General features: G+C 39.2%; 1 protein-coding gene across 2 annotated transcripts in view; it reads right to left on the bottom strand.

The window, feature by feature from the left end:
* The window catches only part of HCLS1 (hematopoietic cell-specific Lyn substrate 1), a 31,147-nt gene that overhangs the window by 4,510 nt on the left and 7,316 nt on the right, over window positions 1–19,321 (bottom strand). The window contains exons 4-13 of one of the 2 annotated variants that reach the window (XM_082625700.1): window positions 16,698–16,827; window positions 14,404–14,514; window positions 11,759–11,813; window positions 3,913–4,023; window positions 3,195–3,250; window positions 2,334–2,403; window positions 1,518–1,729; window positions 993–1,097; window positions 241–490; window positions 35–103 (exon numbers count right to left, since the gene is read on the bottom strand). In XM_082625700.1, coding sequence (XP_082481826.1) covers window positions 35–103; window positions 241–490; window positions 993–1,097; window positions 1,518–1,729; window positions 2,334–2,403; window positions 3,195–3,250; window positions 3,913–4,023; window positions 11,759–11,813; window positions 14,404–14,514; window positions 16,698–16,827 — 1,169 coding nt within the window. The remainder of the gene's footprint in view (window positions 1–34; window positions 104–240; window positions 491–992; window positions 1,098–1,517; window positions 1,730–2,333; window positions 2,404–3,194; window positions 3,251–3,912; window positions 4,024–11,758; window positions 11,814–14,403; window positions 14,515–16,697; window positions 16,828–19,321) is intronic. The other variant, XM_082625701.1, reaches the window with a different exon arrangement.

Genomic DNA, 19,321 nt, shown 5'->3' with positions numbered 1-19,321 from the left:
AGACACCAGACCTCTCAGGCCACTCCCAACCTACCTCCTTGGTAATCATACAGGGCTATAGCTGAGATCCCAGCCCCAGCCCCAGCAGGGCAGCCTGATGATCCTGCATAATGAGAAATATGAATATGGTCTCATCAACATGGAGAAGGAAAATAGACAGGTCCTTCTGTGTAATGGGGGAATTCTCCCTCTTCCTCTCCCCTACAGCTGACCAAATCCAGGAGCTGCCCCACCACTCACCAGCCAGAGTGGAGGAAAAAGAGGGATCCTCAGGCTCGAGCACATCTTCATAGTCGCCCTCTGGTTCCTCATCCAGCTCATGTCTGTCCATTACCCCAACATCCTCATAGTCATTCTCGGGTTCAGGCTCAGGCTCAGGCTCAGGCTCAGGCTCAGGCTCAGGCTCAGGCGCTTCTTCATACACTGGCTCTTCCTCCATCTGGAAGCCTTCTGGAGTCCTGGGGGGCAGAGCTGGGGGCTCCTCATTGTCCTGAGAAGAGACAGTGTGAAGCAGGGTGACTTCTGTTCACCAGGAGCTGCCTCTCCAAACTCTCCCAATGGAGGACTGCTAAGACCCCACCCATCCCCATGCTTCCATTCTACCCTCCATCCTTGCATCCTTCTAACAGCCTCTCCTAGGGAACACAATCTTTCATCCCTCTTCATTCATCAACCTCCCACACCCATCCATTCAAAACACCTACCAAAAGATGATAGAAGGGAAGCAGAAAGCAAGTCAGAATCCTTGGAAGACCAGGAAAACATTGAAGCAAAAGCAAAAGCAAAAAAAAAAAAAAGGTGAAAGATGACAGCTAGGATGACTAAATATCCTAGTCTTCCCAGGACTGGGTGATTTCCCAGAATATAAGACTTTAAATGCTAAGACCAGGATAGTCCCAGACAAACCAGGATCGTTGATCATCCTGTACAGCCCACCTACTAGGACATGAGGAGATGGGGAAGGAACAGAGAATCTTTGGGGCTCTGCTTACCTCTGGGGGATTCTGCCTTGGGGGCTGGGTAGGCACTTGTTGTTCCCTACTGGTTCTCACAGGCCCACACTCTGATGACAGACAGCTCCCTGCTGGAGGCCAGGCCTGTGAAGGATGAAGCAACATTCCAGTGAGCAAGAAACTTCCATCTTCTCTCTTGTACTGACCTGGAATACCCCTTCCTACCTCTGTCAGTTCAAATCATCCATTCCTCAAGTTGGGCTCCACCCTGAAATGACAGCTCCTTCCTCTTGTTGTTGCAGCAGTAATTGACTGCACTGGCTGGTGACCTATCTTCTGTTGTACTATGTAAATCTTGGTTTTTTTCAGCTAACGTTCTCATATGTATATATGAAGCTTAATTACACAATCAGATTGAAATCTTCCTGAAGACAGGGATAGCAACTGTAGACTGCCTAACACAGGGGAGGCCTCTGCCTTATTTTCTACTAAGAATACAGACGCCTTAGGCTCTTGTCTGGGCAAGGAATCCTTGATGTAGATACCAAAGGGCCAAACACTTACCTCTGAGGAGATTTTCTTGGGCAATGGGGCTGACACGACTGGCTCTTCCATAGTGGCCACTGGTGGCTGAGCCTCACGGTTCATCTTTACCAAGGCCTTTCTCTCCTGTTGCTGCCTGGCTATCTGTTGTGCCTTCTCCTCTTCCTCCTGCTTCCTCTTTTCCTCAGCCATGGATTCAAATTTTGCCTTCAGCCCACGGGCACCACTGGAAGCTGCAGACACAGGCAAGAAAAATTTGGGTTGTCTTGGGTTGGAGGTAGGGGAATGGGCACTGGAATGAAGAAGAGGAACAAGTTAAATATCCAAAGAAGAGCAGGTAGAGAGGGGAGTCATGGAAAGGGAGGTAAAGAGGTATCAATGAAGGAACAAGGGGATTATAGGAGGATAAGGTAACCCTGATGCCTAGATTTCCATACAGCCAGGACATGTGATCTCAGACTCTTGCTCTTTTGAAATCGTACGACTTGTTCTCCTAACCTGCATCTTCCCTGTCCACATTTCTTAAATCTGTATGCCCTCTGGCCACCATCTACCCTCTATCCCCCATCCAAAGCTCCTTTCCCTATGTGTTCTTCCCAAATGGCTCCCTCCCTTCCTCCCTCTGTTCTCTGCTTATAGTTTCTTCACCAGCATCACTCAGATATCCACTTAACCTAATTTTTTCTAGGAGAGGGAATCTGGGAATATGAGGGTAGGGGTCAAGTCTACCTCAGCTAATCTAGGTAGGTAAAGGCTTGGAATAGGTAGTCTAGGAAGAAAAAAGAACGAGAAGGGAGAAGAGGTTGAAGAGCACAGAGAAAGGGAATTAAAACTCACCAGCCTCTATGGGTGTTGTCTTCTTATAAGCTGTGGTTGGGGCCTCCATTTCATTGAAACCAACAGCACTCTGCAGGTAAGAGAAGAGTATGTGTAGTGGTGGGGAGGGGCAAGGGAGTGGTAATAATCCAGAAGGCAGTATTGGTGATTGGGTCACTATAGGAGGTCTCCCTAACCTTTTGATGCTCAATAGTTAGACAGGGTATTCAAATAGTGTTGTTTTGTGGCAGAGAGAGGGGTAAAGAAGTTCTAGACTGGTGGGATTAGCTCTCCTTTTTAAAAGCTCAGTGTTCCTGGAATCTCACATCTCTAAGTCCAGTTGCCTGGAATGCAGGAGGGTCTCAGGCCAGTACATGAAAAGGTGTAGGGGAAGACTGAATGGAGTGGGAAGAAATTATTGATTGAGTTAATCAATGCCAAGCAATCAATGAAATTTCAAATACCTTTCTCTGGAGTTTTTCTGTCTCTCTCTGCCTCCCTCCACTCTCCTTAGTTAAAGCTCAGGCTTCTGGGACTTCCCTGGTGGTCCATTGGGTCAGACTCCATGCTCCCAATGCAGGGGGCCCAGGTTCGATCCCTGGTTGGGGAACTAGATCCTGCACACATGCCGCAACTAAGAGTCCGCATGCCACAACTAAGACCCGGCACAGCCAAGATAAATAAATATTAAAAAAAAAAAAAAGGTCAGGCTTCAGAAGACATGCCCTTTAGATGCTGAGGGCAGTCAATGGGGAGAGCAGGACACCAGGAGGACAGCGCAGGGCACCTAGCTTTGCCCATCCTTTTTCCAGCTTTGCCTCTCACTCTTCTCCATGTACTTCAGGGAACCATGCTCAAGACAGTGGTGTTCTGGTGCTTTACCTTATCCACTCGGTCCTTTTGGATGCCATACTGACCACCAAAGCCCTTGGCATAATCTGCAGGATGGAAAGATCTGAGAGTCATAAGAGGAGTTAAAATGCTAGAAATGTATGGGAAGAGGAAGTGGGAGCAGTGAGAAGGAAGACCAGAAGACAGGAAAGAGGAAAAGAGAAAGATCAATAAGAAAGTGTGAAAATCAGAGGATAGAGAGGCATGGGTGGGAAAAGATGAAAAAGGATGGGAGGAAAAACACTTGAGAGAGAATGGAGGGATGAGACATGGGAAGAGAGAAACAAAAAGAAAGAAGTGACAGAAAAGGGGAAAATATAAGGGAAGAAATAGGAAAAATTGAAGAGTGCCCCCCAGCCATCCCCTATGTGTCCCAGGGAAGAAGCCCTTCTCTCTGTGAAGCAGAGGGGCCTCTAAGACTCACAGCCAAATCACCCTCTTGCCATCACCCGGCCTGTCCGTCTTCAACCCTTTCTCAGTGATCCTTTTTCTTTGGTCACCCTCCTCTGTCCTGCTCCTTAGCTTGCTGTTTTCCCCTCCACTCCTGTAGGTCTCCTCCCAGCTACCCCCATATATGTACACTTACTCTTCATCCCACCACTTCCTGTATACCTGCCCCTCACATTCTGGGTCCTCCATGTCAGCCTTCAGGGACAGAAGGAGGGCTCCATGTACCCTGTGACCTCCCTCCTCTCCAACCCCAACTTACCTCTTTGGGATTCGTGTTTCTCTGTCTCTCCCTTGTAGTCATATCCCAGAGCTGCCTTGTCCCGTTTGTCCTCCTCTATCCCATAACGGCCACCAAAACCACGAGAGTAATCTATGGTGGAAGGAGCAGTCGTGAGAGCTCACTCTCAGCCCATGGGGAAGTGCGGTGGAAGAGAAGAGTCAGGAGGGATGGGTGCAGGATGATAGGGCCCCAGAAAGAGAGCAGGGCTTGAATACTGGGAAATGAAAGAGAAATGTTGTTCTAAGCAACTTTTGTAAGCTTTAAACAATGTTCACTCTTTTCCTCTCCTCCCTTACTTCCATTCCAAGATGAGAAGATGATTTGAATTTTCTCCCTTCTTCAAGGAAGGAGAAAGTATAGAGAGTGTAAGGAGAGACTTCCAGAAAAAAAGAGAGATGCATATGAAATATATGTCTTTCCCTAATCCTATATAAACACTTAGCAAAGTCAGAAAGATAGAGCAATCTCTCTTTTTTTTCTTTTTAAAATAGTGAATCTCAAAAGAAAAGAAGAAAAAAATTCCTGGCTCCAGAAACAAACAGATGAATCAAAACAGTTGACATGATGGTAATTATGAGCTGACATAGAAAATACAAGCTGTTTTAAGTCCCAAATTTAGTGCCTAGGGATTAGGATCTAGGGTCTGGGGTTCTACTTTCTATAAGAACAGGTGGCTGGAGAGCAGGAAGTAAGTAAGGTTCTGCCCACTCCTATAAAAGAATTCTAGAAAATGTCTACTCACCTGTCCACGGAAATAGTGAGAGGAATTTTAGTTTTTTTAGCATTTGGAGAAGGAAATTTTACCTATGAGACTTGGAAACTCCACACCTACACCTGAAGGTGTGGGATACAAATACCCAGTTTCATGCTACTTATATTATACAGAAATTCTAAGCTGAGGAATTAATTGGATACTGATGTAGGAAAATATATACCACAGAAAGAGTAAGCATCAGAAGGATGGCATGAATATGAGACAAAATGGACCCCAAGACAAAATGCATTATAAAAGATAAGAGAGACATAACTCAATGATAAGAGTTCAGTTTGTCATTCATCAGGAATATATATGCTGGTATAAACCTATTATCAGAATCAAAACTCATGAAGCAAAGCAGAAAGAGAAATAGACAAATCTATGATCATAGTTGAAAATTTTAACACTCTTTTTTCATTATTAATAGAAAATTTAGACAAAAGAATCTAAAATTATAGAAGGCCCAAATAACATTATCAAGACCTAAGTGACATTTACAGAATATTGTACCCCCAAACTGCATAATACACATTTTTTCCATGCACATATAACATTCTCCAAGATAGACCACATGCTTGACCTTATAAAAAGTTTCAATACATTTCAAAAGATTGGAACATGAGATAACATATCCTCTGATCACAATAGAATTAAATTAGAAGGTAATAACAATAAAATTAGAAAATTTCCCCAATACCTGGAAAATAAGCAACACACATCTAAATAACTCATGGGTCAGAGAAGAAATGAAAAGGAAAATTAGAAAATGTTTTGAACTGAATGAAAATTAAAATATGCATGGCTGTGGAATGTAGCAGAAACAGTGTTTAGAGGGAAATATATAGTTTTAAGAGCACATACAGTAAACAAAGGTTTAAAATCAATTATCTAAGTTTCTACCTTAAGAAGCTACAGAAAGAACAAACTAAACCCACATTAAAATGAAAGAAAAAATAATGAAGATAAGAGCAGAGTTCAATAAAATTTTTAAAACAAGTAAACAATAGAGAAAATGAGCAAAGCCAAAAGATACTTCTTTGAAATTAATAAAAAATAATACTGATGAATCTCTAGCAAAAATAATTAAAAAGAGAAAAAACACAAAGTAACAATATCAGAAGTGAAAGTGAACATATCACTACAGATCTTACAGAGGTTAAAAAGAAAATAAGGGAATACTATAAATGAAGTTATGCCAATATATTTGAAAATATAGATAAAAATGGAAAAATTCCTTAAAAAGCACACTATACCATAACTGACTTAAGAAAAAATAAGAAGACTGAATAGACCTGTATGTATTTAAGAAATTGAATTCATAATAGAAAACAAAAATCATAAAGAAAACATGGTCTATTACTACTAAAACCCCTAGAACTCAGACAGAAATAAAGGCATAGTTTCTCTGATGGGAAACTTCTCAACCCAGGGCACATAAATCTCTCAAAAAACAAATATCCCTTTCCCCCCACTGAAATAAATTTGCAAACAAAAATTACAAACCATCAAAAAAATAAATAACCATGAGGGAAAACAGATTAACTGAACAGAAGAATTAGCACCCTCAAGAACTGCAAATAATATAACAATGTGAAAGAAATTATAAAATGAATACTTTGAAAATAATTAAAGAGTTAAAGAAGGGTGAAAAACACAAGGAAAGCAATAGGGCATTATGGAAAAGGAATCAGCAGAATTTCAATAGAATCAACGGGAACTTGCACAAATGAAAATATGTGAAATAAAGTTAAAAAATTTAGTGGACAACTTAAACGATAATTAAATACAGCTGAAGGGAGAGTTACAGAACTTAACATAGATCCAAGGGAATTACCCAGAATACAACACAGGGAGATGAAGAGATGGAGATAGAGAAGAGAAATTAAGAGACATCAAGAACACAACTTATCAAAAAATTTTGGATGCAGTGAAAGCAGTGCATAAGGAAAAGCAATGCATATATTAGAAAAGAAAAAAGACCTAAAATCAACAATTTAAGTGTCCACCTTAGGAAACTGGAAAAAGAAGAACAAATTAAATACAAAGTAAGCATAAAAAAGAAATAAGAATTGGAGCAAAAAAATCAATGGAATTAAAAACAAGAAGCCTATAGAGAAAATCAAGGAAACCTAAAGCTGGTTCTTTGAAAAGATCAATAAAATAGATAAGCCTCTAGTCAGGCTAACAAAGAAAAAAAGAGAGAACATAAATTACTATAATATCAGAAATGAAAGAGGTTACATTACAACAGATTCCAAGGAAATTAAAAGGTAATAAAATAATACTATGAACTTTATGCCCACAAATTTGATGACCTAGATGAAATGGACCAGTTCCTTGAAAAGACACAACTGCCAAAACTTACACAAAAAGAAACAGATGACCTGAAAGGCCTATATCTACTAAAGAAATTGAATCAATAATTAATAATCTTCCGAAACAGGAAGCACCAGGCGCATATGGATTCACTGGTGAATTCCACCAAATATTTAAGGAAGAAATTATACCAGTCCTCTGCACACTCTTTCAGAGGATAAAAGCACAGGGAATACTTCACAACTGTTCTATAAGGTCAGCATTACTCTAATACCCAAACCAGACAAAGACATTACAATAAAAGAAAACTAGAGACCAGTATTTCTCATGAACACAGATTCAAAAATACTCAACAACATATTAACAAATCGAATCCAACATGTATAAAAATAATTATCTACCATGACCAAGTGGGATTTATCCTAAGTATGCAATGCTGGTTCAACATTTGAAAATAAATTAGCATAATCCATCACATCAACAAGAAAAAAAGAAAAATCACATGATCATATCAATAGATGCAGAAAAAGCATTTGACAAAATCCAACACAATTCACAATAAAAATTCTTAGTAAACTAGAAATAGAGGGGAAATTTCTCAACTTGATAAAGACTATCCACAAAAACTATACAGCTAGTATCATATTTAATGGTGATAAATGTAAATCCTTCTCACTAAGATCAGGTACAAGGCAACTATGGCCTGTCTCATCACTCCTTTTCAACATTGTACTTGAAGTCTTTGCTAATGCAATAATGCAAGAAAAGAAGAAGTATGTAGACAAGAAAAGAAGATACACAATTGTCTTTGTTCACAGATGACATGACTGTCCATGTAGAAAATCCAAAAGAATTGACAAACTCCTGAAACTAATAAGCAATTATGGCAAGGTTGCAGGATACAAGATTAATATACAACAGTCAATTGCTTTCCTATATGCAAGCAACAAATAAGTGGATTTTGAAATTAAAAATACAATATCATTTACATTACTACCCCAACAAAGAAATGCTTAGGTATAAACTTAAAATATGTATAAGATCTATATGAGGAAAACTATGAAATTCTGATGAACAAAATCAAAGAAAACTAAGTAAATGGAGAGATATTCCATGCTCATGGATAGGAAGTCTCAATGTTGTTAAGACGTCAGTTCTTCCCAACTTGATCCATAGACTCAGTGCAACCCCAATCAAAACCCCAGCAAGTTATTTTTTGGATCAACAGTTTCTAAAGTTTATATGAAGAAGCAAAAGACCCAGAATAGCCAACACAGTATTGAAGGAGAACAAAGTTAGAAGACTGACACTACCAGACTTTAAGACTTACTATGAAGCTAAAGTAATGAAGACAGTGTGGTGGAGGTGAAAAAATAGACAAATAAATCAGTGGAACAGAACAGAGAGTCCAGAAATAGACCTCCATAATTATAGTTAACTGATGCTTGCCAAAGGAGCAAAGGTAACACGATGAAGAGAAGATAGTCTTTTCAACAAATGGTGCTGGAACAAGTGGACATGCACAGATTAAAAAAACAATGAATCTAGATACATGCATTACAAAAATTCTCTTTTCACAAAAATTAAATCAAAATGGATCATAGACCTAAATGTAAAATGCAAAACTATAAAACTCCTAGAATATAATATAGGAGAAAACCTAGATGACCTTAGGTATGGTGGTGCCTTTTTAGATACAACACCAAAGACACAACACATGACAGAAATAATTGATAAGCTGGATTTCACTAAAATTTTAAAAACTTTTGCTCTGTGAAAGACAATGTCAAGCAAATGAGAAGACAAGCCTTACACTGGGAGAAAATCTTTGCAAAAGACACATGTCATAAAGGACTGTTACCCTAAATATACAAAGAATTCTTAAAACTCAACAATAAGAAAACAAGCAACCCAACTTTTTAAATAGGTCAAATATATTTATATTAACAGATGCCTTGCCAAAGAAGATATACAGATAGCAAATAAGCATATGAAAAGATGCTCTACATCATATATCATCAGGGAAATGCAAATTAAAACAATAATATAACACTACACACCAATTAGAATGGCCAAAATCCAGACTACTCACAACACCAAATGCTGGTGAGGATGTGGAACAACAGGAACTGTCATACATTGTTGGTGGGAATGCAAAATGGTGCAGCCACTTTGAGTGACAGTTTGGCAGTTTCTTACAAAACTTAACATACTCTTACCATAGGATCCAGCAATTTCACTCCTTGGTATTTACCCAAAGGAGTTGAAAATGTAGGTCTACACAAAAACCTGCACACAGATGTTTATAGCAGCTTTATTCATAATCGCCCAAACTTGGAAGCAACCACTATGTTCTTCAGTAGGTGAGCGTATAAATAAACTGGGGTACATCAAGACAATGGAATAATATTCAGCAAAAAAGAAATGAGTTATCAAGCTATGAAAAGACATGGAGGAAATTTAAATGCATATTACTAAGTGAAAGAAGCCAATCTGGAAAGGCTACATGGTATATGATTCCAACCATATAATATTCTGTAAAAGGCAAAACTATAGAGACAAAAAAAAAAGCAGTGGTTGCTGAGGGATGAGGGAGATGAATAGGCAGAGCACAGAGGATTTTTAAGACACTGAAATTACTTTGTATGACAATATAATGATGGATATATGTCAGTATACTTTTGTCCAAACCCATAGAAAGCACAACACCAAGAGCGAACCCTAAAGTAAACTATGGACTTTGGCTAACTTTGATGTGTTAGTGTAGAATCATCCTTGGTAAAAAAAAAAAAAAAAAAAATGAAAGAAAAAAATACACACACACACACACACACACACACACACACCATTCTGGTCAGTGATGTTGATAATGGGGGAGGCTATGCAGGTATGGGTGCAGGACTGTACCTTCCTCTCAATTTTGTCATAAATCTAAAAAGCACTGAAAACATAAAGTCTTTTTTAAAAGAGAGAGAGAGATGGAGAAGAGAATAAAAAGTTCTAATATACATCTGAGTTCCAGAAGAAAGAATAAAAGAGAAGAGAGGAGAGACAGTATCTAAAGAGAAAATGCCCGAGAACTTTTCATATTGAAATAAATGCTGGAGAGGGTGTGGAGAAAAGGGAACACTCTTGCACTGCTGGTGGGAATGTGAATTGGTACAGCCACTATGGAGAACAGTATGGAGGTTCCTTAAAAAACTAAAAATAGAACTACCATATGACCCAGCAATCCCACTACTAGGCATATACCCTGAGAAAATCATAATTCAAAAAGAGACATGTACCAAAATGTTCATTGCAGCTCTATTCACAATAGCCTGGAGATGGAAACAACCCAAGTGTCCATCATCGGATGAATGGATAAAGAAGATGTGGCACATATATACAATGGAATATTACTCAGCCATAAAAAGAAACGAAACTGAGCTATTTGTAATGAGGTGGATAGACCTAGAGTCTGTCATACAGAGTGAAGTAAATCAGAAAGAGAAAGACAAATACCGTATGCTAACACATATATATGGAATTTAAGAAAAAAAAATGTCATGAAGAACTTAGGGGTAAAACAGGAATAGAGACACAGACCTACTGGGGGTGGGCTTGGGGATATGGGGGGCGCTGTGACGGGGCGGGGGAGCGGCATGGACGTGTATACACTGCCGGGCGTGGGGTGGATGGTTGGTGGGGGGTGGCCGCATGGCGCGGGGGGATCGGCTCGGTGCTTTGTGGCCGCCTGGAGGGGTGGGATGGGGAGGGTGGGAGGGAGGGAGACGCAGGAGGGAGGGGATGTGGGAACAGATGTATATGTATGATTGATTCACTTTGTTGTAAAGCAGAGACTAATAAAAAAATAAAAAATTAAAAAAATTAAAAAAATTAAAAATTAAAAATAAAAAAAAGAAAGTTGATTCTCAAGTTGAAGAGGAGCAATAAGTCTCATGTAGAATAATAAAAATAGATCCAACACCTAGATATAGCCTGATGAGATTTCAGGATATCAGAAACAAAAAGAAAAATTTTCATGAGACAAAACAAAAACAGAGAGAAAAGACATGTTACGTACAAAGGAATTATGATTAGACTAACCCAAGAGAAATGCCAGAGATGATGGAATAGTATCTTCAACATGATGAAGGGAAAATAACAATGAAGAATGGAGCAAAATAAATTTTTTTTCAGACAAAGCCTGGGAGTTCTCTCATAGACTCTCACTGAAAGAATTATCAAAGGATATACTCTAGCAAGAAGGAATAGAAGAAGCAAGGAGGAAACAATGAAATATCATAAACAATGATGAGCTAGTAATAATAATGATTAATTTTTGTGGGGTTTAAAAACAAACACATGTAATCGATATACTAAACAATTGTTCAGTTGGTACAAAGACTATAGAATGTAGAAGAAATGTAATTAAATTATTCTTCATTTCCTTTGTTACTCAGGAAGAAATAGTGATTAATTTTAAACATAAGCTGCAGATGCACATTAAAACTTAGGAATAACTTCCTAAAATAAAGGAGTATAATATCCTATTTTTGATCCATTAGAGGGGAAATGGGACTAAAGAAAACTTGACCAAGCTCATAGAAAGCGATATAGGAGAAAAAAAGAAGCAAGTACATGCTTGGATTTAAAAATAAAATAAAATAGCAGGGAACTGGGCCATGGAACTAAAGGGAGTCGATGATGGCTGTTGGGAGTTGAAGTCTGGGCAGTCAGGTTGCTATGGCTGAAGTGCAGGGTCCTTGCCTTTCTGAGATGTGTGTTTTTCCACTTCTCCTTTGTAATCAAAGCCAACAGCTGACTACAGAGAAAAGGAGAGAGAATCGATTAGAGTCAGAGATGAACATTTTCTCCCTCTCTCACTTACCCTTACACCTATAGCTCAGCCCAGGGGTTAGTTATAGGGGCTCAGAGCTGAGTGTGGGGATTCAATGTAGAAACAGACAGTACCCTGACAGGCTGGTGTAAAGGCAGTGTGCTACAAACCAGTGACCATGGGCCCTGGACACAGATAGCTCTAGACCCAAACCCCAACCCCACCTTTCCTATTTGTAGTTGTGTAACTTTAGGTATGTCCTTTAATATTACTGAGCCTCAGCCTCTTTTTTTTAGTTTTGTTTTTCTTTTGGCCACACGGAGGCATGTGGGATCTTCGTTTCCTGACCAGGGATGGAACCGGTACCCCCCTGCAGTGGAAGTGCAGAGTCTTAACCACTGGACCGCCAGGGAAGTCCCCCTTGGGCCCTTTAAATATGAAATGAAAATAGGTATACCTGCCTTATTAACCTCAACTGTAAAATGATTCCAACTTATTTGGGATATTGTGAGGACTAATGGGGCAAGATACATAAAGTGTGGGCACTCAGTAAATTAGTGTTTTTCTTCCTAAGTCTCATGAAACTAAAATGAGATAATAGCTAGAAAACTGCCTTGTAAACTATAAAGCAGCACTGTGCACATGTAAGAGATATCATCCTATACTGACTGATTATACTGTGCCTCTTCTCTTTCCTTACACAACAGTGGAAACCCAGAGATGTAGATTTTGGTGGGATGAGAGGCAACCAGGAGAATCTGGATCCTAGCTACTTTGGGACTGGAAATACTGGCAAATATCTAACCTAGCTATGTCCCCATATGGCTCAGTAATAGGTCCCTAAGCAAGTCTAGATTTTGCATTTTAAAAGTTATTAGTATGGGACTTCCCTGGTGGTGCAGTGGTTAAGAATCCGCCTGCCAATGCGGGGGACACAGGTTTGAGCCCTGGTCCGGGAAGATCCCACATGCTGTGGAGCAACTAAGCCCGTGGGCCACAACTACTGAGCCTGTGCTCTAGAGCCCAAGAGCCACAACTACTGAGCCCTCGTGCCACAGCTACTGAAGCCCATGCACCTAGAGCCCATGCTCTGCAACAAGAGAAGCCACTGCAATGAGAAGCCCGCGCACCACAACAAAGAGTAGGCCCCACTTGCCACAACTAGAGAAAGCCCGTGTGCAGCAACAAAGACCCAATGCAGCCAAAAATAAATAAGTAAAATAAATACATTTATTAAAAAAAAGTTATTAGTATGTATTGTTTCTTGATTTACAAGACACACTGATTGTTAAGGTAATTTGGTTTGTGGCTGGTGAGGCAGGAGTTGAAAGAAAGAACAGTGAAAGATTAGGCAAAGGCAGGAGGGGAGCCAAGAAGGAAGAGAAACTGCACCCTGATTAGAGAACATTACATGCTCCATATTCCATTACTGCTTTTAAAAATTATCCTCTGTGCTTTTACTTTACCTTACAGTATGTTTTGAACTTTTCTGTTTTTTTTACCCCTACAATTCAAATAACACTCTAACACTTAGCTTTAAGGATTCAGGCCTACTTATTAACAGCTGCAGGTTAAACAAACAAACAAACAAACAAAATCTCAGCTAGCTGTGAAGGAGATGTCTGCTCTGTGTGCTGCTGCAGGGCAGAGACACTACTCTGCCCCATAAAGAACGAGCTCAAAGAATCCGATCTACTAAGGTGTGAAAATGAGAACATGAATGAGTTATCAATTGTACTCTCTGGACCACTCTATAGTCTGTAATCGTGCTGTCCTTTTTCTCTTTCTCTCTTTAAAACTATCACTACTTTTTTGTACGAAGGAGTCTTTAAAACACCTGGACTTCAAGGAGTTAGTACCAACTCCTGTGAAAAGTAACCTTCACCTTCTAAAAACATTGTAACCTTAATTAGTTGTTTTACTTGATTATTTGCTACCATTACAATAATACTTCAGCTGATATGCCTGTTTTCCTGAAAGGCATAAATATTTATAAGGCTTTCATATTAGACCAAAGGAGGAGCTTTGGAATTTCCTCTTCTCTCTTCATGCGTACAGGTATGATAAAACCAATGGCTTAACATAGCACAGGGAGATCTGCTCCGTGCTTTGTGACCACCTAGAGGGGTGGGATAGGGAGCATGGGAGGGAGATGCAAGAGGGAGGGGATATGGGGATATATGTATACGTATAGCTGATTCACTTTGTTATAAAGCAGAAACTAACACACCACTGTAAAGCAATTATACCCCAATAAAGATGTTTTAAAAATAAATAAATAAATAAATAAAATGCAAGGGGGAAAACAATAAAACAATGGCTTAGGGATTCCTTATTCAGAGTTTGGGAGTCTTTGTCTCTTTTAAATGAACACCTTTCAGGTCAGCATGTGGCCTCCAACAGCAGCACCAAAGAACTTGCTGAGGGAGGTGTGGGAGCCATCCTCATAATGGACTCTCCGTGAGGTCACTGCTCCATCTTTCCACAGGAGAAGCACAGACCTACATTCAAGGTGATTGTTGGTAAGTCCCACATGATCTGAGTTGGGTGGCACAGGGAGAGAGTTGTCACTTACCTTGTCTGCCCTGTCCTTCTCAACTCCGTATTTGCCCCCAAAGCCTCTGGCAGCATCAGTCTGAGAAGAGTGCTTCTCCACCTCAGCAACATACTCATGGCCCACAGCACTCTGAGAAAAATCAAGATCGGAATGAGTGAGAAGATAAAAATGACCATGAAAAAATAAAATGATCAGAGATAGGATGAGATGTAAGAATACAAGAAATTCCACTCTAGGTCACACTGATAATCTCTGACGGAGTGCCAAGGAATGTGTGATGGGAGAGCAAGATGACTTTTTCTGGAACCTTGCACATCCTCTTCTTTAATACCACTAGGAATCCATCATTTAGGAAACTCCCATAGGATGGGTTGGGAACCAGAAGGATAGAGACTACATAGACAGGGCAGTGTTTAAACCACTGCTTAAAAAGAGGGTGAAACAAGGGCTTTGTGCATCAAAATAGAAATGAGGGTAGTTACTGGGGAGACACATAAGGGGACTGACTAGATGCCATAGCCCGGATTGAATATTTAACACAGCCAGGTGCCTTTGTTCTGGATCTTTGTTCCTACACAACCATCAAAGTTCAGAAGTGCAGCCTGGGCCCTGATATTAACAGTGATTGACTCTTTATACCAAAGGGGGCTGGTAGACAACACCGTGAGTAGTCCAAGATGGCATATAATTTAACTGTTTTTTATTCCCCTCCACTCTTTTCTCCATCTACCATTTTCTACTTGGTTTTGAAAGGTATGTCTCTTTTAATATTTGGATATGGATGCTTTAAAAATCTTGGAATTGAATAATACTTCAAACCAAATAGTGATACCTTGCAGAGTCTCAACTAAGAAGAAATTAGGAAGTTTCTTCTTCCTCCTGTATTTCCGATTCCATGCTGGGATAAATATTAATACAGAGATGGATGTGAAGCACTGCCCTATATGAGCTCCTGGGAGCTCATTTTGTAGTGTTTTTGGGTCTGTGTAGGTCAACTTTGTTTGCTGAATTCAGGAATGAATGACTGCTTATCTATTTTAATCTTTCCTAGGAATTCTGTGGGAGAATACAATGCCTACTTTGCACTTTACACAATGACAAAAGGGTGAACTAACTGCTTTCATTAAATTGCTTTTTCTCCTTGGAGATTAAATCTTTTTTCTTACAGGAATATATCTCTATCTTTTTTTAAAATAAATTTATTTATTTTTGGCTGCACTGGGTCTTCGTTGCTGCATACGGGCTTTCTCTAGTTGCGTCGAACAGGAACTACCCTTTGTTGTGGTGCGCGGGCTTCTCATTGCACTGGCTTCTCTTGTTGCAGAGCATGGGCTCTAGATGCGCGGGCTTCAGTAGTTGTGGCACGCGGGCTCAGTAGTTGTGGCTCTTGGGCTTAGTTGCTCCTCAGCATGTGGGATCTTCCCCGACCAGGATCGAACCCGTGTCCCCTGCATTGGCAGGTGGATTCTTAACCACTGCACCACCAGGGAAGTCCTATATTTTTATCTTTGAGGTTAGAAAAGTCAATGGAAAAATACAATTCAACATACAGGCTTTCTTTTTATCATATTTTCCTAGTATCTAATGGATAAAGGAAAAATAATAATATATTTGAGGACATCTAATAGATAAATTCACATAAATATTTTTCACATCTATGTGCAAATCATATTAAGTGATGTATAAAATATGTACAAAAAGAACACTAAATATACAGTAAAGAAAACAGTAAGAGACACATCCATTTAAAAGCAGTAAATGATTTTGAAACATATTTTCCCCTTCTCTATGTGTGTCTCCTTAGTCTAGGAGTTACAGTGTGGCTGGGTCTACACTAGCCCAGCCCTTCTAAATTCTTGGCTCCCATTTTCCGTCATCTATATCTATATCTATCTATCTATCTATCTATCTATCTATCTATATCTATATATATATTTTTTGTGGTACGCGGGCCTCTCACTGTTGTGGCCTCTCCCTTTGCGGAGCACAGGCTCCGGACGCGCAGGCTCAGCGGCCATGGCTCACGGGCCCAGCCGCTCCGCGGCATGTGGGATCTTCCTGGACCGGGGCACGAACCCGTGTCCCCTGCATCGGCAGGCAGACTCTCAACCACTGTGCCACCAGGGAAGCCCACGTCATCTATATTTTATGTGTTGAAATCAGGGGGACAATGACACATATAATATGTGGACATTCTCTTTTAAAACCCAAATGAATATTTTACTTTTAAATAAGTTTTAAACCATAAAACCAACAAATGAATCAATTCATTTGTTTATTTTTTTAAAGCAAATATCCCCCTTTCAACTCACCTTGTCCATTCGGTCTCTTTCCACCCCAAACCGACCTCCGTAGCCATGGGATGCTTTGGGCCCTGATTCCATCTCCTTCTTCTTGAGAACATCATGCTCCTCTGACACTTTGTTCCTCAGCTGGTGAATGCTGGAAGTAACCACATCACAGAGACTCGTCTAGCACAGAGATGTCAACGAACCCTCCTTTGCGGAAAAATTGAAATCTTGCAGTGTGTTCTGTTCATTTTTAGCAATAGCCCCAAAGTATACCTGTGCTGAGTCTGGGAGTAGGAGGTAGGTGTGGTCTGCATATATATAGCCTGATATAAACTCTCCATAAGCCAATAGTATTTCCTCTAGTCTGTTATTTTGCTCACTAAATAACCTTCTGATATTTAGTCTCATGTTCCTAAATATTAGAGAACAGTGTTACCTATATTCTAGCAAATGAGAAGTTATTTTCCTCTCTGAATGGATTTGTTGTTTAACAGTTCAGTACTCTACCTCAAGAAGCACAAAGATATTCATATACCCTTTACCCACACATTCTATTCCTAGAAGTCTACCCCAAGGAAATAGTTTTAAATATGGCAAAGCTTAATGTCTAATGATATTCACTGAAACATTGTATTTAATAGCAAGAACCAAGGAACAATTTATATGGAAAAAATGGGGAACAGTTAAGTAAAGTGCAGTATTACTTTTCAATGGCACATGAGGAAGTCATTAAAAACGATGATTATGAAAAATGCAGCATTGGGAAATTTATCTATACTTTAAGTATTTTGTGTCTCTTCTTGTCAAAAATGAATGCCCTTCACGCTGCCCCTATATCTGCTAATTCCTGAGAGAACTAAAAACTAAAAAAGGCTCACTAATAAAATTCACTCTCATCACTAACTGTTGCAAAACTTTAAGGCTCAAATAACCTTGATTTGGGACACTTCTGTCCTTAAGAGAATGTAACACCAAAAGGAGGCATTCTCTTTCTTACTTCACTTTCATCTCTACCATGTGGGTAGAGAATACCTCTGTGTATTTGTTTGGGCTGAGGATAAGAAGTGACAGCTCAGCACCAGCACCAACACCAGCACCAATAAGTGACAATCAGGACTGACACTTGGACACATATAAGGACCACTGGGGATTCTTAGAAACATTTGGGCAAGAGAACCCTAAATAAAAAATTTGACTTCCTGTAGCAAGAAATGGAGGTTTAAGAAACTGAGATATAGTGATGTTCCTGGGACTTCACTAGCTCAGAAAAACCAGATATATTGGTTACAGGTAGAATGGCCATCTCACAGCAGAAAGTCTCCTCTTTCATGGACTAATAGATCCATCTTGTGGCCTTGTAGTATAAGCCCAACAGAGGTCTTTTTAAAAAGCCTTCTCAGCTTTAGTCAAAGTTAATTTTAGAAAACTGACTTTGAGCCAGATGAAATTAAGCTAACAGCTGGAAGAACCCTCTGTTCCTGTGCCTGCTCTAAACCCTCTGGCAGCAGTGAAGGCAGAGATCCTGTGTTGCTATTTCGACAGCATCAACACTTTAGAACTGTCAGTGTCAGAAAAGTTATTGGTTCCAAGAACAGGTAAATGACCAATATTTCCCAACCAAAGTGTTCAGATGAAGAATGAAGAAAATGGGACTAAACATTACTTTCAAATGGGAAAAATTAGCAAAGTTTTAATAAATCCAATTACTGTTACATGGATCATAACTGTATTATAGTTGAAACAAGTTTTTTAAAGGGATTAGAAAATGAGATTCAGGAATATCCACTTAATAGATGACAATGAGGTTAGTCAGAGAATCATGACAATAGATAATATAATTTGAATGAAAATGTTGGGGCCAACGAAGACCAACTTCTTACCAAATTCTTCAGAATATAGCTGAAGCCACTATAAATGTGTTAGTTATATTATTCCTTTATTAAATAAATATTAAACTTTTTTGAGTGTGAGGCACCTTTAGGCTCTGACAATACAAAGATAATTAATGTATGAAAATAGTGATCAGGTGGAAATATAGAAAGGAAAAATAATTGTAATTCAATGTCCTAATTGGCATACCTAAGAAACTTTTAACACATTAACTCTCAGATGCCTATTTTAAGGCTTAAAATACCTTGGAATTGATGAAGCAATACAGTTTATAGAAACCAAGTGACACCCAGGACCTCAAAGATGAGCTAAGAGAAAGAACAGATTTTTTTGGTTTTATTACAAAAGTAAAAGCACAAAAGTGAGTGACAGACTGTAAGATTTTATTCACAGACAGTATGATCATAGCTGTAGAAAATCCTAAAGAATCTACATAAATGTGCTACTAGAACTATTAGGTACATTTAGCAAGGTCCCAGGAGATAAGATCACTATTAAAAGCAATTTTATTTCTACATACTAGTCACAGACATTTGGAAATTTAAAGTTAAAAATAAATACCACTTACTATCACATGAAATAACATGAAATATTTTAGCATAACTTATTAATAAAATATGTGCAAGATGTGACCACTGAAAAACATTTCTGAAAAAATTAAAGAAGACCTAAATAAATGGAGACATACCCCATGTTCATGGATTGGAAAACTCAAGATTATTAAGATGTGAGTTCTCTCTAAAATGATCTATAGA

The sequence above is a fragment of the Mesoplodon mirus genome, assembly GCF_964341445.2.
Source record: "Mesoplodon mirus genome assembly, chromosome: 6".
Taxonomy (NCBI): domain Eukaryota; kingdom Metazoa; phylum Chordata; class Mammalia; order Artiodactyla; family Ziphiidae; genus Mesoplodon; species Mesoplodon mirus.
The sequence above is the reverse complement of the archived record's forward strand: the minus strand, read 5'-3'. Positions and strand labels throughout refer to the sequence as shown.